A 25,585-nucleotide genomic window follows, 5' to 3' on the forward strand; every position below is an offset into this window, starting at 1 on the left:
TGAGTCCCCTTCGGGATGAAAAGGGCAAATTATAAATAAAATAATAAGATAGATAAGATAAGATAAGATAAGATAAGATAAGATAAAATAAAATAGTAGTTTAAGTGGTGTTAAATTGTTATTATTCTGCAGTATAGATGGTTTCCTACTACATAGTTACACTAGTATAAATCAACTCCTGGATTCCAGCCAGGGATGCACAAATGCCCCCCTCAAATGAACTACTTTAACAGTTTAAAACCCTAGTGAAGTTCTCTCTGTGATGATATACCAGTATACGAACAGTACAATTTCAGATTGCAAATGAAGCCGCATAGGATGAAGCCTTAAGAAAACAATGTGACCATGTAAAAGTCTGGCATTTTAAAGTATACTTCCCTCACCTCTAAGTATTTGCTATTATAATTGTCAATATGTTTATCAGACATTCACATCATTGAAGCAGAACTTACAAAACTTCTATCTTAAATTGTGGAGAATGTGGTTGAAATGTCATAGCTTATCTGAACAACAAATGTCAACAAATGTCAAAACAATCAGAATGATGTCAGAATGATATCATTTAATACTCTATTTGACAAAATAGAACCTCCATTTAAGGCAGCATATGATCTTTTAGGGTTAACTCTCTTATCTAAACAAGCAATACAAGAAGTAGATGATCTTAAAATTCAAAAGCACCTTCACATTTAGAATTCTATATGAATGGCTGGTGAAGCCAACAATGGTTCCTGGCTATTACCTCTTATTTTCAAGTTCAAACCCTACGACTCTGAACTTGTAAAAACATAAGATAGGATATGGAGAATTTACAGTCCCCCAGATATTGTTCAGGTTCTAGTATCCCCAGTCACTTTGCCCACTGTTGGGAATGGGGCAGTAGTATGGCAATATTACTAATACTAATACTAATAATAATAATAATAATAATAACTTTATTTTTGTATCCCGCCTCCATCTCCCCAAAGGGACTCAGGGTGACTTACATATGGTGTAATGTGCCTAAAAACAATGCATAAAATAAACACACAATATAATAAAAGATAAAACCAATAGCATATAAAATAATAATTTAAGCTCAAAACAAGAGTGTGGGAGGTCCCAGCTCCTGACATACATTAACTGCTTTAAGATACCACATCACAAAATATAAAAACAGTAATGGATAATCAATTTCTTTAGTGTTGACTTTACTATGTTCTCATCTACACTGGCTATTTAAAGCAGTTTCAAACCGGTATTGAAGAAAGTGGTTTCACTGTGTAGATGATTATATGGGAAGAGGCTCCTGGGAATGGAGGTCGAGAGTATAACAAAGCAATGCATGATGGAGCAGTATAAGCAGGGAGGATGGGTATAATATTGGCAAGCCTTGCTCCTTCAGTACTTTGATGGGTCAACAAATACCCTAATGCATCTGGACAAGAAGGCGATTAGAGACAAAATCTTTGAGAGGGATGCAGCTGACAACTTGCAGATTAGCAAACTGCAAGGTTTCTCTACCTGGTATCCTCGGCTAAAAAGTGACCAATATCGTCAACAATATCTTCAAGACCTAATGTCAGCGGTCCTGAGGAAAGCATTTACAGCCCTGCGATTCCAAACAATGCCATCAAACTGGCTAGAGGGAAGATACAGAGGGATCCCCCATGCCCAACGACTTTGCATTTGTGGCACAGGGGAAATAGAAGACCTAACACCCGATTTCCTACATTGCCCCTTGTACAATGACCCTAGGAAAAATCTCCTAGAATCACTCTTGGAAGAAAGGGCATCATGGCAATAATCTGTGGTGATCTGCGACTTGCTAGCAGATCATTCTAAAAATATAACACTAAAGGTTGCCACATTCGCAATCGCAGCCCAAAAGATCAGAGCCAAAGTAGCAAAATCTATACTGGGGGTCAGAAATGGAAACGGTTTGGAATGACACAAAGCAGACACTGTTATTGTCATGTTTCTGCTTTCATAATTTTAAAGAACTTGTTTTAGTTTTAATTCTTGTTACGTTTTGAGGTTTATATTGGAAAGTGTTTATAAAGTTAGTATATTACTGATGTCATGGCCTATGGCTAGTACAATAAACAATTCATTCATTCATTCACTGTGTAGATGATAACATTAGAAATCATGGAACCAGTTTGAGGCCCGGATGGTGATCACACAAATCACAGAGAGCAGGCTTTCTTTTGCACGTTTTTGTGGAGGTTTGTTGTCCAGCTGCTGCAATTTGAAGTCAGTTTCAAAATGCATTAAGTTGTCAGTGTAGTCGGGACTAGGTCTTTGAAATCTACAAATATATGAAGAATTGTTTATGCAAATTTTCACTTCTTTTAAAATTTTGCTGAATATATATTCAAGATGGATAAAGTCCTATAGACAGACTGGCATGTTACTTATGAAAGCTAAGAAATGAAGTTAAAAACAAATATATGAAGAATTGTTTATGCAAATTTTCACTGCTTTTAAAATTTTGCTGAATATATATTCAAGATGGATAAAGTCCTATAGACAGACTGGCATGTTACTTATGAAAGCTAAGAAATGAAGTTAAAAGCAGTAATGCATCATTAAACTAAAAAGTATATAATTTACAGAACACTAGCTGTACCCACCACACATTGCTGTGGCCAACCTTCCCTCCCTCTTTCTCTTCTTTCTTTCTCTCCTTCCTTCCTTCCTTCCTTCCTTCCTTCCTTCCTTCCTTCTTTCTTTCTTTCCTTCCTTCCCCTTCCTTCCTTCCTTCCTTCTTTCTTTCTTTCCTTCCTTTCCCTTCCTTCCTTCCTTCCTTCCCCCATCTTTTCTTTCCCTTCCTCTTTCTCCCCTTTCTTCCTTCTCTACCTATTCTTGGACTACAACTCCCAGCAGTCCTCCTGATTGATCTAGCTATCTACATACCTATCTATCTCTATCTAATCTATCTATCCTATCTATCTGGAGGATTGCTGGGAATTGCAATCCAGGAATAGGAAATTGGAAATATGCAGGGATTGGGATGCTCTCAAAGAAATCCAAGGAGAAGAAAGCTTGCAGCTTGGAAGCAGTGCATTTGGTCATCCTCCTCTCCTAAAGGGCCTGGTCTAGGGGATGTTGGGAGCTGTCATCCAGAAGAGAGTGGATATACTATTATGTGTTTTGTTTGCCAGAGGGAGTCATTTTTGTGCATGTACTGTAGCATCATTTTGCTTTTTTGGTTTTTTTCAGTCCCTTCCACTGCATTAGTGTTTTTATGAGTGATGGTCACTCGTTGGCCTGATAGGTGTATTATGCCCAAATCTGGTGTCAATTTGTCCAGTGGTTTTGAGTTATGTTAAACTCACAAATGAATATTACATTTTTATTTATATAGATTGTGTTGTTGTTGTTCATTCGGTCAGTCGCTTCCGGTTGGTGTTAATCGGTGTTGAAACTATAAATGCTTCAGGAAGGAACAAGGGTGGAGGAGAGCCAAGGAAACAGATCTTCTTTCACATACTCTATACTAATCAGGCATAAGAGATGCAGGATATTAATCACTATGTCACATATCTGATGTTTATTTCTCTTTCAGAAAACAGGATTATTTGTGTGCTTTTACTCCAGGAGCATTGAACAAGCAAGAATGTAGTGTATAATATTTATTGATGTGTTTACCAAATGCAAGAAACCTAGCAACTCACTCTATTCAGATATATAGACTATCATCATATAGTCTCACAATAAATATTAAATATGGTTCCAAGTTCAAATTAAAAAGCAGTTCAAGAAAAATGAATAGTATACTGGTGAATTTTCTGGAAATCAGTTTTGTCAGTTGTTTTCAATGTTCCAGAGACTACAAGTATGAATCACAGATTTGACATTCCTGAATTTCTTGAATTGACTGCAAATTTAAAGCTGTTCTTCTGTCTGATTAGTCAGGCAACAGTTGTCTCAGAAGAGAGGAAAAATATACTAGTATTACTTTCCCCAAAATTATACACACAATCACAAATTGATATGAGGTGGTTATTGCATTTGAAAGAACTTTTTTTTGCTTAAATTCCCAGTGTACTTCACTTGCATTTACCATTTTTAGCTGTCACACTCATAGTTGTTTCTAATTTTTCTATGTGATTCATAGTTTCAGTTCTTCTGCATACAAAATCTTTTTCATGGCATATCAGTTCTTTGTGCTCAAATAATCTTATAATTGTTTGCAATAGCTATTTTAATAAAGATGGGGGTCTATTCATTTGAGCATGTTCATCTGTTATTACACCTTTATCATTTGTTCAGACTGTGTTTTCAATTTATTATTTATTTATTTAAAACTTTTATATCCTGATTTTCTCTACCTCCGTAGAGGGACTCAGACCGGCTAATTCAAGCCAATACAAATTTCTACTTAGACTTTGGAGTGCAAGGAAACTATCTGATTTCAGAAAACAGTAGTTCCAACTACTTCCACACACCCTCCAAAATGTTTAATGCAATAATGAAAATTGGAGCATTTTTGCTTTGCTTCTGGCACCTTCCAGGCTCTTTTAAACCCAGAGACACTTTGAACTTTCTTGAGTTTTGAAAAACCCTGATGGAGATAAAGATGAATTGATCAAAATCTTCACATTTCAGAACCCGTTCTGTACAAAATTTGGATGTGAATTTTTTTTCTGGATGGAAAATAGTGTTTTCTATACAGAAAAATAGCATACTCTGCCAAAAAAAATATTTCTGAAATAATGTTTCTGTTCACAAATATTTTATGCAGAAATATTGTTGGAGGAAAGCAATTTTGGATTTTGTGCAGAACAAGTCTCCAACTGCAGCATTTTATGCATAGAAAATAGTGTTTATGCTCATAAATATCTTCAGCACAAAATGGTTTTCTTCTTCATAAAATGCTGCTTTCTGTACTAAAACGATGTATGAATTTTCTGCAGAATAAATACCAAATTGTGAATATTTTCTCCCAGTAGAAATAATTTGATCTTTGACTTTTGTCAATTAAATATTTTAAACATATTTTACACAGATATTAACTGAAAATAATTTCATAAAATATGTGAAATACATAATTTCCGGAAGGATCTTCATATATAGGCCATGCAACAAAGGGATGTATTAAGCTATCTTTCATTAGGGATTGTTTGATGACATTCTTAATAATGCAGAAAATCAAGCTGATTTAGAACCATCTGTATGTGGTCCAGATGGAATTAGATTTACCCAGAATAGCTCAATCCAAAGTGGTTCAATCCAGACTGAAGAGCTACGTATCAAAACTAAGTTGGAGAAGAACAGTTTATCTTCAATATGACTGTAACAGACCCTTCTGTCTTGAGGACACCACATCTTATCTAATTTTGGAACCTAATGAAGGTCTTGTCTGGATAGTATTATTGCACCTCAGCAGGAATTCACCTTGCTCACAGCACTCACCAGGAAATCAGACATGGAAATAAATAGTTTATTGATAAAACACATATAAGAAAGGGCCAAAGGCACCTTAAGCATATCATAGGTTAAAAATCCAAGTGTGAATAAAGAAAGCAAGTCCCAAAGGCAATAGGTAAATTCAAAAAACAAGGGTTAAAACATGAACATTAATCCAGAAGCAAGGAACAAAACAAGAGCATGAATCCATGGGTGAATCCATAAAGCCGGAAGCAAACCATGACCAGGAATATTTGGCCTTGAGCTAGAGCATGAACCTGGAACAAGACAGGGGTTTGTCACTCCAGTAGCAAAGTTGCTTGATCTAAAATTCCTAACAGCTCTCTCCCTAATTTAAGGGCTGTAAAACATGAACATATTCCTTTGACCTAGAGAGGCCTGCTTCTGCCTCTCTTTCCCATGGCTTTTCTTGCATCTAACTTTCTGTCTCCTCAGAAGCAGCCTGGTATCTCTGTCTAAACCAGCTGCTTCTTTGGTTGAGCTAATGTTATCCTCTCCTCCCTGCCTGTTGGCTTCCAAATCAGTTTCACTCTCACCCTTTGACTCAACCACAGCATTTTGCTCTGAAACCCCCTCCATTCTTTCAGCTGGAGAACCATCTTGCTCTAAAACTGTCAGGGCACTCACAGAACCATCAGACCCTGTACCCGCAAACACCTCATCTGAACCACAACAAGTACTTGGATAATTAGCCACCATAGTAAAGCAGGGATTCCATGCGGGTCTAGACAAAAGGTCCTCCCAAAAGCCTTAAAAGCAATTGCTGCCAGTCAAAATTAATAATAATGGACAAAGCACAGAAGTGGTTTGACTTGCTATAGGGCAGCTTATCTTCCTTTATCTCCAGACTGGTATTGTTATTTAATTGTCTGTACATGTATGCATTCTCTATAGTCAGGCATGCCATTACTCTTCAAATAAAAATAATCTTACCAAAGAGTGAAAATAAAGAATATAGGGATCTGGTGTGAATTGATGATTTAAAAATTGCTCTTACAAGTTTTCAGTATGAAAAAGTTGCCTGTCTTGCATAATATAGCCATGATTCTTTTAGAGTTAAGTCCATCAATACTATATAATAAGATATGTCAAAGCATAAAATAATAATATTGCAACCATGCACACAAGAGTTCTAGACTCTGTTTACTTAAATATGCATGATAATTAGTCCCCAGGGGCTTCCGAACTATATGCAAATATATGTAAGAAAAATCAAAGAGCTATTTCCCCAGTGCAGTGAAAAGGAGTGGTTTAGAATGGAAAAACTTTGAGAAATTACATAACTGTTCTTTATACATTTAATTTTGCATAGTGAGCAAACCATTCACAATATGCAAATTGGGCTGAATAGATTTGGGGAACTGTGATATGGCAAAACTTTGTTGACATCATTTTGCATGTAGTGAAAAAGCAACAATAGTGAGAAACACAACTGGCCAGCTGTGATGACTATTTGTCAGTAAATATTTTTCCAGCCTTTTTATTTTGCACAAAGAGAGATAAAATATATTATTTTGCACAAAGAGAGATAAAATGACCCCAGAAATGACACACACACATATATATTTCTGGGGTCATTTTATCTCTCTTTGTGCAAAATAATATATACACACACACACCATGAAACTTTTATCCATGATGTTAGAGCTAAAATCAAAGCCAGAAAAAACAAAACAAATAATCATCTGAGTTTTGGAATATCAATCAAGTGCTTCCACTTTACATATGTAGAATTTGACTTAGATGCTTATTTCAAAAATTGAGTCTGATAGTTGAAGGCTTAAATATTAACATATTTTATAGTTTTAGATTTATAGTGTTTAATAGTTAAATAGATTTTTATTCTCCTAAAAGCCCTACACACATCTATTGCTGAAATATGTATGTATGGGAGCAGGGCAAGAAAATATGAATTAGGGAAATTGCCTGAGTTTCCTTTCCCCACAAACTCATTTCAACCCCACTTCACAGAGAATATGTGATGTAAAGGATGGAAATGTTTAGAGTTTTTTTTAAAAGTGCAAAGCACCTAAAATGTTTTTGAAAGGTAGTTTCACAATGCAATTAGAAAGGTGCTCAGTGTGTTGGCAGACTCTTCAGAAAATATTAAAACAATTATCAAAAACATGTCCTAAAACTATATATATGCTTGACCTAAAGCCATCTGTCCTCAACACAGCTATCTTGAATGCTCTGCTTCCATTTCTGCCAACATTTGCTGGATCAGAGCCTAGTTGCATAGATGGGTATTACTTGCCCTCACCTTTTATGTATGTGATTGCAATAATCACAACTGGCATGCATTACAGGAACAAGATTAAAAATTGAAAGTTAGAGCTTGATATGCTTTTACATTTTTACTAGTAAAGACATAAGCTGACAGTTATCCTGATTCACAGAAAATGATGTGTGTGGGGGGAAGGCTACCTATTGTCAGCATGTAGCCATGCTCTGATCCTGAGGCAACAGAAAAACAATAAGACTTGCAACATAACCAGCAGTGCAAAGATGCCTTCCGTTTCTGTGGAGGCATCGTTACAGCTTCAGCATTGTCAGACTAAGCATTGGTGGACTAATTTGAACCTGCACACAACAATAACATCCTTACTTACAGACCTACATCAGCAAAGGAGTTGACAAGCAAAGCAGGAACTCAAAAGCCTGAAGACCACTCCAGTGGTTTACAACAGCAACATTTCTTACCCACTTCTCTCTATAGATTGCAATTAAATACAAAAACAAACAGACACGTAGCACAATTAAAAACATGAACACCAAAGAAATACAATCAGTTAAAAGAGCATAACATCAGTTTAAAAAGTAGAGATTTAAAACTATTGTTTTTAATACAGGCAGTTTCCAAGTTATGAACAAGATAAGATCAAATAAGATCACTCTGCTGACTGTTGTATTGGATCACATGTTGGACACTTCCCAAGTGTCTAGGACTATGTCGTGCATTGGCAAAAAATGTGTGCAGATCCCAGTAAGGTGGCCTTTTGCAGCTGGCAGATAGTAATTTTGTCAGCGATTGTGATTAAGTGCAGGCCAAGGTCTTTAGGCACTGCACCCTGTGTGCCGATCAACACTGGGACCACCTTTACTGGCTTGTGCCAGAGTCTTTGCAGTTCGATCTTTAAATCCTCATATTGTGTCAGCTTTTCCAGTTGTTTCTCTTCAATCCTGTTGTTGCCTGGGATTGCAATATCAACGATCCATACTTTGTTTTTTTAACACAATCGTGAGGTCAGGAGTATTGTGCTCCAAAATTCTGTCTGTCTGAATTCAGAAGTCCCAGAATATTATTATTATTATTATTATTATTATTATTATTATTATTATTATAAACACAACAAGATGAGTCCACAGCAGACACTCTGCTGGCTGTTGTATTGGATCACACATCGGACACTTCCAAAGTGTCTAGGACTGTGTGATGTATCAATGAATAATGCTTGCAGATCCAGTAAGGTGGCAGATGGTAATTTTGTCAGCGCTGATTGTGTTTAAGTGCAGGCCAAGGTCTTTAGGCACTACACCCAGTGTGCCGATCACCACTGGGACTATCTTGACTGGCTTGTGCCAGAGTCTTTGCAGTTCGATCATTGTTGTTGTTGTTGTTTTCTACACATTTTTAAAACAAATAGGTTCCTAAAAATGACACACAAACTCAAATATAGCACAAATGTTACTATGAAGGAAAAAAAATCTTCCTTCACAGTAACCATATACCTTAAATGTTATTGTTTTAGACAACTCCAGCTAAACAGCTCAATCTTTTCTGTTTCTGACCATATAAATACAAAACTGTCTGCTTTAAAGATACTTATTTTAATTTTTTTAAATGTTTGGCATGGGGGTTCTAGCATAGCTGTTGTTGCCAGGCTTTTTAGACAATTCTTTTGATTTAGCCTATGCAACATTTAGTTATGATACATAATTTATTCTGAGAAAAATAACTCAACTATTTTTCTCATCTTATTCGAACAGTAATTTCACTTCTTCCCAGCAAAATAAACAATGTTTGTCTTTACCAGACAGACAAGAAATTCAAGCACTGGAGCAATTAATATTTTACTAGCCATGCTTGGCATTGGCATTACAGAATGCCATATTTACATTGTCTCAGAAACATGACTGAGAAGTTTATAGCAGAAAAGTAAAGTACAGTCGCATATTTTTGTGACCTTGGAAAAAAGGAATAATAACAATATTTGAAAATATTGAGGAAACTGTTGGAAACACCTTGGGGGGGGGGGTATTGAGAAACCCTATGAGAAGAACCCTCGACTGATAAAAAATTTTCTTCACAAAATTAGTACATTATTGATTTTGCATAGAAACCATTTCCTACATAGGAAGCAACGTTTTCAATAATATCAATATTATTTCCTGTTTATGATGCTTTCTGAGCAGAATAATTATATGAGGATTTTGCACAGAATAGGTCCTAAACAGAAAACATATTCAATAAAATCATATTTTACTGCCTCAGGCAGCCCAAGGATAGGGGATGGCACCTATCTTGCCCCATTGTTCTCAGCTTTGTGGTGCCCTCTGGACAAAATCCTACACATTCATCTCATAAGAAAACTCCATCCATTCAAAGAAGACTTACTCCCAGGTGAATGGGATTGCGGTAAAGTTAATAGAAAATATAAATTTGTATATGTTCAGGATTTTTTCCCCGCACATGACTGTTCCAAGTTAACAGAAGACATGAAAACATAATCTGACTTATGTCAGTATTTTCTGTGTATTAATGATAGAACCTGCAATAAATTTCCACTGCTATCTTTCTGAAAATGTTTACAAGAAGATTAGTTGCTGTGCCACAAAAATACTTTGTTTAATAGACTAATCTCTTTTCAAGGCAACTGCTGCAATCCTCTTGTCAACTAGTTTAATAACTGCTGTAATTCACAGCGACACACCAGTCATTGAGAGCAAAATAAAAACCGAAATAATAAAAACCACTCGAATAAAATCTTGCTATCCTCAGACAGTGGTAGTAATCATCCACCAGAGCTCAGATCAAGTATAGGAAGAAAATGCAAAAGTTCTCCATACTTGAGAGAGGAGCATTTATTCCCATAATCGGTCATTCCAGTCTCTACGAGTTATTTGGAACATGTCATAACATAGTAATCTCATGCTAAAATTCGAAAGGCTTTTTGAAGACCAATGGAGCTGTAATCTCCACTTGGTCCAAAACTGCATCTGATAAGGGCAATGTGAAAAAACGATAGGCTGACAAGTGAACTTTATAGGGATCTGGCCCAGTCTGCAACTTCAATTACCAAGAAGGAAAGAATTGATATGAAATCATACTTGAAGCTATTTATAGACACTTATATTACTGCAGCTATACACCAAATATCCAGATCTTACAAGACTGGCTGGCACCAACGAAAAGCAGCAGCATCAATTAAAAGCTACATTAGACTCAAACAAGCAGCATTCTTGATCTGTAAGAGACAAAGTGCTCATGCACTTAAACTGGGGCTGGTAGTGAGGAAGATAGAGAGAATCCAAAAATGTCTGGTGCAAAGGCGGGAGAAAAGAATTGTTGATCAAAAAGACAAGCATCATAATTGTCAAGGATACTATGTGCCAATGCTGTTGGTCTGATTTATAGATCAAAATAAATATCGAGAGTATATACTTGCATCATACCAATCAGTAACTATAAACCAAGTATTAGTGATATAACAGAAGTTGCAAACTTGCATTGAAGGCTCCCAAAGCAATGTCTGGCCTTGTAGGGAGTGTAGTGCCAGATCATTATTTTTAATTGAATCTATTAAAAGCCACATTTTAAATTGGCACTAAATGAAAATTCAAATATCACTGAAACAATTAATGCTTTTGCCTTGAGCAAAAGCTAAAATGACCAGAACTTGAAAAGACCAAAACATTTTTCTTCCATTCATGGTGGGTTTTCCATAGAGAGAAATGTGTCTGCATGGAAACATTGCATTTTACAGAAAATGCTTATGGCTTTTCACAGAATTTTGTACAAAAATATCCTTTAATAACAATAAAAATACACCCTAAAATAAAAGTCCTTCAATAGATTTACTGTAAATTAATACCTACACCGAGCGACAAAAACATCAAGCATGTAGACTAATTGCAAGCTTTTTAAAAAAGTTTACATATTACATACACAAATGAGTATAACAAGGCTTAGGTAGGAAGAACTCAAAGAACAATGAATTCTGCTGGTGAGCCGAGCATGGGTGAATGCCATTTGTGCCAGGTTGTGGGCAAGGAGGTTTGAGCCAGGTAAAGTTAGTTAGTTAAGTATAGGTAGCTAAATAGTGATGTGGAATATGGACCATTATTCTTTTAGAATATATGACTTCTACCTTAAGAATTGAAGTTGGAACCTGAGTAGAACTATTATGCTGAGGTGCTCTCGCTTCACAGTACAGAATGTATCAGATTGGTGAGATTAAGGTTTTCATCTCATGGAGGTCTAGAAGCTGGGGGACAGTGGGGAAACCATGGGGTAGCGCCCAGCTTCGTCTCCTTACTGTTGTGGGTTGTGGGCTGTCATTCCACTATGTTTCCATGCTGTCCATAGCTTTCTTGCATGCTTCTTCAATACGGGTAGTCACCTGATTGCTGAGGGCTCCCTCTTAGTGCACTGTCATCACATTGCTAGCAGAGAGCCCAATGGAGTTCCACTGGAAGTAGCCCTGAGTCATCTGATAGGCTCCGGCAGCATGGCAGCAGCACACTAAGACGTTGAAAACCACTCGTCTGATAAGGTGATAAACAATATCACCAATGAGGAATTTTTCTACATCATAAAATTCATTTTATAATTGTATGATTTTTAATTGTTTAGATAATACAGCTGATATTTCCACATAAATTTGCTGCATGACTAACAATATAATACCTATCTCCCCCAGATTTAACTCATACTGTATGTACGTACTATAACAAATCTAGAAGCAGTTGCAGATAGTTATTCTTATGAGGAAAAAATAAAGACATTAAATTAATGGAATGCAGTGTGGGTGTAGCTTAATGGCTCAACTGAGATATGCAGTTATTTTCACAATAATTAGTTTGTTTACATATTTTTGTATCAGCCTATCAGTAGGAATTCAGTGGTAACAAAGCAATGATAAAAGCAGAAGGTTGGTTCTAATACTGTCTCAATGTAAATCTAAATTTCAATTGGCCTTTTTTATTTGCAGTATTAAAATCTAGGAAGAGATGATTGCAAAGACAAAGATTGGCTCTCCTACATTTTCTCCAGCAATTTAATATTTGATATTCAAAGGAATACCTTTATTTTCAATCCTACAGCTTCATTACTAGTGGAGTAAAAAGAGAACATAGAAATAAATTCCTGCTGTGGGCTTGAGGAGTGGAATAATTCCTTCAGCATTTAGTCCCTGAAAATAGGAACAATAAGCTTCAAGTAGTGCAAAGATCCTCAACCAGATTGCTGACAGGGGCAGAATGTAGGGAACATACTATCCCCCTCTTAAATCAGCACCATTACCAATTTGCTTCCGGACCCAATTCAAAGTGCAGGTTATTACCTATGACGTCCTATATGGTTCGGGTCCTGCCTATTTACGTGACCGCATCTCTTCTTATGAACCTGTTCGGACCTTAAGATCAGCAAGCGAGGCCCTCTTCTCAGTTCCACTTCCCTCACAAGTGAGGTGGGTGGGGACAAGGGAGAGGGCCCTCCAACTCTGGAATGTCCTCCCCAAGGAAATTAGACAATCACCCACTGTCTTAATTCTCAGGGAAGAGTTGATATTGCACTCCAGGCCTGGAAACACCTATGACCGCTGCACTACACAAGAGTCCAGGAATATAAGCAAACAGTTTATTGTCAAAACACTTAAAAAGCATATAAAAATCAGGAATAAAAAAGGAAATATATAATCCAAAAAGGCTTAGCAACAAGTGATAACCAAACAATAATCATAAAGTTCCAGAGGTGACGAAGTCCAGAAACAGCCAGATATCACAGGTACAGCATAATTCTACAAGCAAGAAGTTATAACTAGCTGGCTACTGGTGACTGGCACTGCTCGTTCACTTTGTTGGCTTCATGCTACATGGCAGTGATACCAACTTCCCTTGCAAAAATTCCCAAGAGCTACGTGCCTTGTAACCTTACTTTGCAGATAACCTCATATTATTATTATTATTATTATTATTATTATTATTATTGACACAAAAGCATAGTATGTCACAGCAAAGGAAATTTCATATCACAAGTCGAACACTTCCCAAGCGTCTAGGACTGTGTGATGTATTTTCGAATGATGCATGCACGTCCAAGTAAGGTGGCCTTTTGCAGTTGACAGATGATGATTTTGTCAATGTTTGTTCTTTCCAAATGCTGGCTGAGGTCTTTTGGGTCATCAGTTGGGAGCCCCCCCCCCCCAGCACCAACCGCTGCTCTGAGATCAGAGTGAAGAGAGGGGCCAGGAAGGCAGTTCCATCTTGCCTCCTGCACTGTGCTTATAATATAATATAATATACATATAATATTGATAATATTATAATGTAATACAATATAATAATACTACTACTACTACTAATAATAATAATAATAATAATATGATATTATAATTATATATTTATATTACATGTAATATTACTAATAATATTACATTATAATGTTATGATACAATGTAATATATAATATTAATATTGTGCTATGGTAATAATATAATATATTGTATTTACATTTTATTTGTAAGCCGCACTGAGTCCCCTTTGGGGTGAGAAGGGCAGCTTATACATATCGTAAATAAATAAATTAATAAATAAATACAGTACCCAGTGTGCCGATTACCACTGGGACCACCTGTACTGATTTATGCCAGAGCCTTTGCAATTCAATTTTGAGGTCTTGATAATGGCTTTGATAATGACAAGTCAGCTGTCACCTGGTATCGCAACATCAATAAACCAAACTTTTTTCTTTTCCACGATCGTGATGTCTGGTTTATTGTGTTCCAAAACTTTGTCAATCTGGATTCGAAAGTCCCACAGTATTTTTGTGTGTTCATTTTCCACTACCTTTGCAGGTTTATGATCCCACCAATTCTTTACTTCTGGCAGGTGTTACTTGTGACATAAGTTCCAGTGAACCATTTGGGCCACAGAGTTGTGCCTTTGTCTGTAGTCCATCTGTGTGATGATGATGATGATGATGATTATTATTATTATTATTATTAAGATTAAACAGAAATAATAGGAAAGTACCATAGCAAGAAGTCCTGGCCACTACCACATAGGTTGCAGGATGCTTTGCGTGTATAATCTAGGTCAAAAAATTGCAATGTCTTTCCAAGGCAACTCTCTCTCCATAACATGGAGGGGAGAGGATATGGGCAGGCGAGTCTTCATCCACCCATCACTTGTTGGCAAGAGCTGCAAGACCTCCTGTGGCTGGCAACTGCTGAAGGAGGCCACATAGCTCTTGTGAGCAGGTGTGGGTGGCTTTGTGAGGGATGCACCATAGCTGCAAAAAAAAAATCCCTTGTGTAATAGTCTGACTGTATTCAATTCTCCTCAAGCATGAGGGGAAAATATATTCTGATGCTCAGATGCCATTAAAAGATAACAATAAGAACTTACTTAAATATCTGGAACCATCTTCTCCATCAATGATTGGATTCCGCCAGGTTGACCTTTGAACAGCTGCAGTTGGTAGTTTCATACCACGAGGGGGATACAACATGAAGGCCATTTCAACTACTTGGTTCTTATTGATGCTCGCTATCTTCGTATCAGAGCCTAAGAATACAAAAGAGTTGTTCTTTTGACAATTGATATATTAAATGCCCAATGTTTAATTAATTTATGGAACCCATGCAACAAGATATATATTCTCACTAATCTCACTAATCACGATGCAGATTCTTTCTAGTACCATTCTAGTAGCAGAGCTCCTCTGCATATCAGTTCCTGGGGAGCATGGGCAGCAGGTATGGACACAATTAGACTTATGCCATAAGCATAAGTGGGCTTCCCATAAGCATCAAGGTGACTGCCCTGGGAACAGAAAGTTGGATTAGATAGGACTTTGGTTTGTTCTTTGATTTTTTTCTGATTTTTTAAAGTATACTTTTTAAAGAATTCCAATAGCATATACAATTAACCATTTTGAGATCAGTATCTAAGTTGGGAAAGTACATTGTATTCTTTAAAAAGAAAATAGATTGTTGATGTCTTAATACAGTTTATACATAAAATTTAGAGCGTTAACATTTTACAGTTGCCAATCTAAAATAACAATAAGCATAAGATGCTTCCCATCTAGTTTAGAACTTTTCCCGCTTAAAACATAATATGCTTACAATTCTGTTACAATCTTCTATCTACTGAAGTATATTTTGCTTTATCCCCTCCTCCCTTATCCTTTTCCCTTTTCTTGTGCCACCTCCACCTGGACCAACTCATCCTATCCTTTAACTCCAAAATTTCATTGTTTCTGTTGCAGGTTTTCTCCCTTTTCTTTCAATGAATATAAACTCAATGAATATAAACTCTCGCAGCCATTAGTAAACTAGAGGTCAATTCTTTCTCTTCTTGTGATTTTTCTGGTTGGAATGATAGTTTTGAAGGGGAATAAAATTCATTCATGGAGGATAAGCCTAACAATGATTACTAGCTCTGATGACTCCATAGAACTTTAAGACAAATGACTTGCCCATGTCACCCTCATGCATGAGAACAATATGATTTTGTATGATTTTGTATGATCTTGAGAAGACCACTTTTTGCACAAACCACACAAATGATCTTAGTGCAAAACTATGATTAATTACTTGGAAGTTTAAAAAAGAGGACCTGATGGATAGTTTACACCTTTTTAGTGAATTTGTCCATCTTTTGCGCTCTGTGTGTGTGTGTCCCCCTTGCTTCACAAAGGAAAAATAGACTGGTTTTAGGCAGAGACATCTTGCACAAAAAACAGAAACCTTGACAAAAATAAAGGGCGTGTTGTCTCACTTTCGCACAGGAGGCAAGAAATCTCAGAGGGGTGGTTGATTTTTTGACAAGGTGTCTCAATTCATCAAGACATCCTGTCTCATTGAGAAAATTTTAAAAATGCAAATATTCTACAATCTCTTTTTCAGATTGAAGAGACAGCACAACACTGAACACTAACTTCAGGTAACAACATTATGAAAGGGCTATTGCTGAATTACTGTACCAGAGCAAAGTTAAGAAAAGTAATCTCTAGCAATTATAATTCTTTAAGCCCCTTTCACACTGCCATATAAATTTCAGATTACCTGCTTTGAACTAGGTTATCTGGCAGTGTAGACTCATATAATCCAGTTCAAAGCAGATAATGTGGATTATATGTCAGTTTAGACGGGGTCCTTGTCTGCTTACTAAGTGAGTTCCATTAGTTGTAATCCAAAAACCACTTTTCCAAGCTCTGCATTTGACAAAAAACTCATTTTACCCATATATGATATAAAGCGTAGCAACAATCCTAGACTGGAGTAACTGAGCAAAATATAACCAACTATGATGCATTTCTTGAATTCTACTCCATCCTCAATGCTACCAAACTCACATTTCTGGCAGGAAAGATTTTTCTTTTTATTTATGAGCTTTAATCACACTTTTCATGCTAATGAGTTGCTCAAAGCCGTTCACAATTAGTCTTAAAGCAAGAACTGTCAACAGCAATAACCAATATCATAATTACAAAATGCACAAATGAAAATAATAACATTACTGATAGCTATACATTAAGATAACTGAGGAAAGTAATTGAATTTGAATTATTGTGAGGGAAACAAACAAAAGTCTCTGGGGGAAAATGGGATGTAAAATCTATGGACTAAAAGGGTTTATGGTCTTGCTGCAGTTATTTTAATACTTAAGGTTATATCCAAGATCGAGCAATATCATGGTTCATAATATGTGGTTTAAATTCTGCAATGGGTGCTCCCATGTTTTATTCACACCTAGTTGTCATGAGTGAAGACATGAGCCAAAGGCAGGTCATATAACAACAAGATCTGCAATATCACACATAAATATATGCCCCTAAAACATCACTATCCAGCCTTTGTTCTCCAGTAAAGGAAGACCCTCTAAAACTCCCTTCCATTGGGAAGTTGGTTGACCAGCTCCTGCTTTTCTTTTGTTAACAGGCATAGACATTTTTTATTTAAACACACTTTTAATGTATAAGTAGGGATGGCTTTTTATTGGATGTGTTTTATATCTTTTAATTTTTGCATGTTTTGATTGATTTTAAAATGTACTGTATCATTTTAAATGTTTTCTATTATGTAATGTAAGTTTTAACTTGTTTTGTAAGCCACCTTGGGTCTTGCTATGAAAGAAAGGCAAAATATAAATTAATTAAATAAATACATTTCTTGAAGTTGAAGTTGAATTCAATTGATGAATGGCTCATTAAACAGTTCCTCACCATGTTTAGCCAAGTCTGCTTGTCTATAATATCTACCTATTAGTTTTAGTCCTCAATTGATTAACGGAAAACAAATTATTGTCTTTTGAAGGGGAGTATTTTATTTGAAGATTACTATCAGCGGGTAAACTAGAAAAGGACATTTCTAGCACTGCTGCCATCCAAGAAATGTGTGGTGTACAATTTTCGATTAGTATAATGGTTTTGCTCCACAAAAAACATCAGAATCACAGGCACTGGCTTAGTAAATGTGAGAGGAATAATGGGAGACATCATTTCATATTAAGTAGATGATTAATGAGTAAATTGAGATGATGCTTACCTATACTTCCATCACTGTAGATTATTATAACTAACAAAGAAAATATTAATTATAATCAGGGGTCATTCAGTCCAACCCCCTTCTGCCAGGCAGGAAAAGCAGTCAAAGCACCCCCAACAGATGCCCGTCCAGCTTTTGAAATAACAACAATAACAACAACAACAACAACAACAACAACAATAACAGGAAGCCTACTAGGTCAGTGGTTCTCAACCTGTGGGTCCCCAGGTGTTTTAGCTTACAACTCCCAGAAATCCCAGCCAGTTAACCAGCTGTAAGGATTTCTGGGATTTGAAGGCCAAAACATCTGAGGACTCACAGGTTGAGAACAACTGTAATAGGTACTCTTGGGAAGTATTGCCTCTCAATTTTGCCTACCTCACAGGATTGACTCAATTCCCAGCAATCCCACTTTATCTCAAAATCCTTTTAGAGAATGAACATTGATTTTCCCCCACCAAGGAAGCTTTAAATGAGGGCAGCCCTGATATTCTGAAGCAAACAGAATTCTGGGAAATGTAGTTTGGGAAAGCAAGGAACCCTGTGGCAAAGAATTCAAAAAGCCTCACCCTAAACAACATTTCCCAGAATTCTACTCGCTTCAGAATACAGGGACTGCCCATGTTAAAGCCTCAATGTAATGGCCTCTGCCTGTCTCTCTCTGGGCTGACCATGTGCTGGAGGGGCTTTCTTGCCCGGTCATCCACTTAGGTATCCCTCCCTCCTGCCCCAGGCCTCCTTGCCACTTCATTTGGGGAAAGAGTGGGACTTCTCTGTCAACTCTGGGACTTGCCGTCCACCTTGGGGCCCTTTGGGGTAACCAAACCCAGCCCTTTTCGGGGAGAAGTGACACCCATGACGGAGACCTGGAGCTACTTACAAAACTTACATAACTCTTTTGAAAAGTCATAGGTTAGTGTTTTGAATCCTAAGTTTTGTGTGTGGGTACCATTCATGTTTCTTAATATCCATTGAATGTGTGAATCTTACAATATAGATCCGACATAGGAGGCACAAACAACTTTTTGCATAGCCCTAGTAATTAGAAACCGATTATCCAGTGGGGCAGGAAAGGAGAGGAAGCAAGGAGGGAAAGGTCTAGTTCAAAAACCTGCCTCCCACTTCCTCTAGTACTGCAGATTCAATAATCTACCTTCATCCCTGTGCAAACCTTGCAACCACAACAAACCAGGCAAAAAAGATCCACACAAATCACAAGCAAGGATCCTGTGGAGCAATGCAGCATTCCTTTTAATCCAACCTCAAAGAGAGGAGAAAGATAGCCATAGGAGGACAGCTCTACGCGCACACCAAGCAGTTTTAACTAGGTCTCTATACCCTTGACTGTGAAGTTTTGGGTATGAGTTATTTTGCTTTCTTGTCGTTCTAACCCTGCATATTGGATTTGGAACATATCCAACATTCATATCATCAACTCTTGAGGTCTTTTCTGTGCACTGCAATTTCCTTAATCTTCACCTGAGATTCAGTTTTTTCTAGGATTGTTAAAGGCACAAGATCTGAGTCAGTACTTGGTTAGTATTTGGATGGGAGACAAATAGTCAAACCAAATGATCTTTGGGGCTAAATATGGCCCTGGTGCCAGATGTTTCTCATCCCTGGCAGTATTCATCATCTTTTTCAGCTAGCCATAAACCTTTGGAATTGAAGTGTAATACATCTAGAGCAGGGGTCCCCAAACTACGGCCCACGGGCCACTTCCAGCCCACCAAGGGCATGTATCCGGCCCGCGGAGGAGGAGCGCCCCCCCCACACACAGTGCCCCTCCCTTGGCTGGCTCACGCTATCCGTCAGGCCTGATGGGCAGCGTGAGCCAGCCAAGGGCAGCTGCTCCGCATGGCCTACTCGCGCATAAAGCACCTCACAAGGTGTTTTATGTGCAAGTAGGCCACGCGGGCTGCTCCTCCCTTGGCAAGCTCACGTTATCCGTCAGGCCCGATGGGCAGCGTGAGCCAGCCAAGGGAGGCTGCCCCGGCGCTCCATGCAGTCATGCCAGCCACATGACCTTGGAGGTGTCTACGGACAACAATGGCTCTTCGACTTAGAAATGCAGATGAGCACCACAACCCAGAGTCAGACACAACTGGACTTCATGTCAGAGGAAAACCTTTAACTAAGAAAATTGTGGAAGATCCAGGGTGGGAGAAAGAACTCTTGTCTGTTGGAGGTAGGTATGAATGTTTCAATTGGCCACCTTGATTACCATTTCATAGCCTGACAGTTTTTTGGTAGAATCCTTTGTTGAGAGGTATTAGCTGGCCCTGATTGTTTCTTGTCTGGAGTTCTCCTGTGTTTGAGTGTTGTTCTTTATTTACAGTTATAATTTTAGAGTTTTTTTAATACTGGTAGCCAGATTTTGTTCAGACTAGAAATAGGAAGATTTCCCATTCTCTGCTCCTGGAATTACTGCCTAAAGAGGGCTAGAAAGAACCCCCTCTAAGGGCCCTTCCACACAGCAAAATAAGATATGTGCAATGTGCATAGGATTTTTTTATTGATTTTTTAAAAAGCTATAGTCCAGCCCTCCAACGGTCTGAGGGACAGTGAACTGGCCCCCGGTTTAAAAAGTTTGAGGACCCCTGATCTAGAGCATATCACACATAGCAAAGGCTGAATAAAACAACACTAATTTGAATTTAAAACCCAACATTCTAGTCTCAACTAGTTGTCAAACTAATTTCAACATTTCCCAAATGTAAATTTTGAATGTTATTATCACCCAAACCACTTTTTCAAGAGAGTTCATTTTCTTCAACGTGAAATAAGTGAATGTCCCATATTTTTGTCATGTCATTTTTATTGAACACTTCTGTTCATTAGTAATAAAAATTATAAACATGGCAATTCATTCATCAAAGTGAATAATGTTGTGCTTATATACCAAGAAAAGGGGAGTCAAAATAGGCTGTCTTTATTCCTAAATTAATGGAGCATCTGTTGCTCAGCTACACTGTTTTTTCCCTTAAACAAGGATATAACTGTATTCTTATAATGAATATTCAAAAGGTCAAAATTCCAACAGCTGAAAGGTGAAATGGCAAAAACAAAAGAATCAAAGGCAGGTCAAGTAGAGTCTGTAATTTGGGGAAATAAATAAAAAGAAGTTAGAAGTATGGTTTGGGAATGCCAGTCATACAGCCCTCTTCTTCTGCCAAAATATAATCCCCCTTCTGAATTTGTAACAGAAGGGAAGGGATGGTACAGCAATATGTGAACATGTTATGCAAGAGCTGACAATTTCCCCCTATTCCCAAAACCATGTTAACTGTTTGCAGGACTTTTGTCACACTGTGCAGTTTGGACTGCTTGAATAATTGAAGGATTGTCCAGTAAACTGCGAGGGCAGGTCTTGTATTGTCTTAATATGTCATAATGAATATTATAAAGGAATAAAAGTGTACCAGTCTGTTTCTCTTTATATAAGTTTGAAAATATAGTAACATGATGTTAGATGAAAATGCTTGTTCTAAAAGTCCTCAAATAACCTCAGAAATATTGAGAAGAAGAGTTTTTTTAAAAAAAGTTTCCATTAACACTGACTATCAAATATGCCACAGCATGATGATAGACAAGACATTTTTTTATTTTTGGTTTTCACAAATAGCTTTAATATGCCCAAGAATGAATAATGACTAGATGTGGGGAAAGAATCTGGGGTACTTAACCATGCAATCACATCTTCTGAAATGTTATAGGGCAGGTCTAATTAAAGGGGGTATGGTCCACGACCCTTCTTGGAAAAGTGTTGTTATGTGTCTTCCAGCTTATGGTAATCCTCTCACAAATTTTTATTGACTTGATTTATCTCAGATCACTCTGTAGTTTCCATGGCTGAGGATGCAATTTGGACCCCAGTTGCTCAAAATCCTAATCCAACCTGCAGACCACTATATCCTGCTCTTTTGATAGGCAGTATAGATATTTTTGTATGCCTGGAACAGCATATGGGCACATACATACCAATAAACACAGAATGAGGTATGTAGATACCCAACCTGATGTAGGTGAGAAGAGAGACAACAAATATAGGAGACGTCTCTCAAAACTGAAAGTGACTGATGGGTTGCTCAGCTGGGAGAAAACAATGAGAAGACAGTCTTTTTTCCATTAAGGAAATCATAGGCAACACAAGCCGTTTCTTGATTATGCAGCAGGAAATGATATACACACTACCTCTTCAAGATACAAAGTTTCCCAGTTACTCTCCCAATTCAGAGAGACATCTTTCTGCTACTGCCTTCCCTTATCTTCACCACCTCCCCAACTTCCATGAACTATGTCGGCAAGGTGTTCAGCTTCCAGAAATGACATTTCCAAATGGTGTTTCAAGACACTGTTTCTGACTATTTCAGGGATAAGGGGACAGCACCAATAGGAAAAATAAAGGACAAATGTTTGGATTAGTTGATCTGTGAGGGCAGGGGGCACATGCTATTCTCCCAAGGCTGCATGTGACCCATATACTACACAATCTAATCCCATCCTCCACTCCAACCTGATAGCAAAACTGACTGTTTCCAGAGCTTGCTTATTAAAATATATGTCTGAGATTTTGTAAGCGCACTCACAAAAAGTGTGATGGATTTGCAAGCTAGGAGAAATGTATATTAAGCTATCCCTGAATATATCCATACAATAACACTTTGATACAACTTTCATTGCCATAACACCATTGCGCGGCACCCCGGGATTTGTAGTTTGGTGAAGTACTTACACATATCTGCTAAATTGTAGCACTATGGTGAATGGAGACAGGCAAATGAGCTCTATCAAATTAATCTTAGGACCTGTCTACACGTGTCACATAATCAGATGGGTGAGAAGTCACTCTGTGGTATCTACATGATGCATGGGGACTTCTTGCTCCCAAAGTGGAACAAAGCCACTCAATGCCATTTTGTCCAGCATTAGGTAATGCTCTGTACTTTGGTGTGGGTGTGAACAGCTGGTCTGGTTCTGATTTGGAATTGGCTCCATAGTTCATACAGTCAAGTGCCGCCATCCTTTCCCCATCTTTCATAGTGCAGGGAAAACAGGATGGCATTGATCTGTGTAATTTTTAAATGCCATAGCAGTAGCCAAGGAGCTCTAGAGAGCCCATGAAAACGCATTTCTTGGTCCCTTTACCAGGGCACCTGCATAACTTGAATATTGATTGTCCAACATGACAGTGAGGACTCCAATCCTGTTACTGGCACAGTTCAGCAGCAGAGACATGGCAGAATCTGGACCATGTTTAAAAACAAAATGCTTCAGATGAGCCCTGGATTTTATGGCCCATGTAGATAGGCCCTTAGATAGTAATAAATATGCTAATTACATGCTGTTGCAAATTATTTTCTATCCCTGCAAGATCATTTGAAGGATTCATCTAGATCTAGTTGCTGTTTTTTCCAGATAGTAGCAGCGCAAGGAAAGTGTAGCTTGATGCATAATCTCAGGTTCTTATTTTTTCTTTAAAAAGACATACAGTAGATCTGGGTGACCTGCCATTAGAGAACTTTATTGATATCGAAGCAGTTCTGGCCCAGCTTACCTGTCCGAACGTATTACCCCCTATAAACCATCTCAAAGGTTAATATCATCTGGGGAGGCCCTGCTGTTGGTCCCGCCTCCTTCGCAGGCTTAACTGGCGGGGATGAGAGACAGGGCATTCTCAGTGGTAGCCCCTTGGTTGTGAAACTCCCTCCCCAGTGACATTAGATCAGCCCGCCTCCCTCCTGACCTTCAGAAGGAAAGTGAAAATGTGGCTCTAGGATCGACCCTTTGGAGAATAAGTGTAGTGCAGTAATAGGTATGGAATGTGTGAAATGTCTATTGGAATCGCCCCAGATTATGATTATGGATGTCACGGTTTTAATATCGAATGTAATGTTTTTAAATGTTTTAATATGCATTAAATTAAAATTTTAATTTAAATGTTATTTAATTGTATGTTGTTTTAAAGCATTGAATAGTTGCCTATATGTAAAGCCACCTCGAGTCCCCTTCAGGATTGAGAAAGGCGGGGTACAAATAGAGTAAATTAAATAATAATTAAAGTTATAGGGACAATACAGCACTATTTCGCCAGTCACCATTTTCAGTGTTCATATTACATTGTTTCAGCTAATCAATGAAAAATGTTGGTCCTAAACCAGATGATCAATTTTCAGTTCTGTCCGAACCAAAAAGATTTCTCTTAAGATAGAAGTAAATACCCTGCCATGATCGAATAAGTCATGTGATAGCTAGAACAAAACTGACAAAATGCAGAAAAATAAATAATTCAGAATTCTAAAATGTAGCAGTAGCACTGGCTCTAGCAAATTACAATATATAAACCTTTGAAGTAGTGACAAAGCACAGCTAAAAAGAGGAATATATATCATATTACTTATCCGAAAGAAAACAAAACAGGAAACTGTTTTCTCTAACAAACTGCAATACAGAATATAGAATCTGTGATGAAGATGAAAGATAGTAGATATATAAAGATTTCAGAGATTAACATTGCTTTCTAAAAGCACATTCTCACAAATCTGTCTCCACATGGCTGTCAGGAATTTATCCTCACTTAAACATAAGGAAGGTTTAAAAAGAAGCCTATAGCAAGTCCTCTTGAGGCCCCAGATTCTAGAATGTATATGTATCAGTCTCACAGATCAACTCATTATAATAAATAGTTTTAAAATTATGATAATATTATTTGTCTAAGAATGTCTGAAAAAGTCATTATTTATTTTCATGCTTCTCTGTAATGTTTTATTTACTTACTTACTTACATACTTACTTACTTACAGTATTTATATTCCACTCTTCTCACCCCGAAGGGGACTCAGGGCGGATCACAATGCACACATATACGGCAAACATTCAATGCTATTTTTAGACATACAAGACAGACAGCTATGAAATGTTTAAATATTATACTGTATATTTTATATCTATATCTTTCAGGCATGGGCAAACTTTTAGAGAACAATTTTAACCAAAATAAACTTAGATGTATTTCAGTGGAAGACCTCAGGGACCATCCAGTCCAACTTCCTTCTGCCATGTAGTAAAAGCACAATGAAAACATGCCCAACAGATGGACAACCAGCCTTTGTAATAGTAATAATAATAATTGCAGAAACCCCAGGGGCCATCCAATCCCTCTCCCTTCTGCCATGCAGGAAAAGCACAATAAAAGAATCCACTAATCCAGTGTTTCTCAACCTGGGGATCAGGACCCCTTGGGGGAGGGGTCATAAGGGGGTTTCAAAGGGATCATCAAAGACCATCAACAAACACATATTTCTGATGGTCTTAGGAATCCCTTTGGCAGAAAAGGCTTTTTGGAAACGGAGCCTCTCAGCTGCTCTCTCAGCCAAGGGGAGGGCTGTTTCTGG

The 25,585-nt window shown here is 37.5% G+C and overlaps 1 protein-coding gene across 1 annotated transcript in view; it reads right to left on the reverse strand.

The window, feature by feature from the left end:
• IQCM (IQ motif containing M) overlaps positions 1-25,585 on the reverse strand; it is a 161,521-nt gene that overhangs the window by 12,982 nt on the left and 122,954 nt on the right. Inside the window, exon 10 of the mRNA XM_067468472.1 lies at positions 15,046-15,204. Within this exon, the coding sequence (XP_067324573.1) occupies positions 15,046-15,204 (159 nt within the window). The remainder of the gene's footprint in view (positions 1-15,045; positions 15,205-25,585) is intronic.

The sequence above is a fragment of the Anolis sagrei genome, chromosome 5 (genome assembly GCF_037176765.1).
Source record: "Anolis sagrei isolate rAnoSag1 chromosome 5, rAnoSag1.mat, whole genome shotgun sequence".
NCBI lineage: Eukaryota > Metazoa > Chordata > Lepidosauria > Squamata > Dactyloidae > Anolis > Anolis sagrei.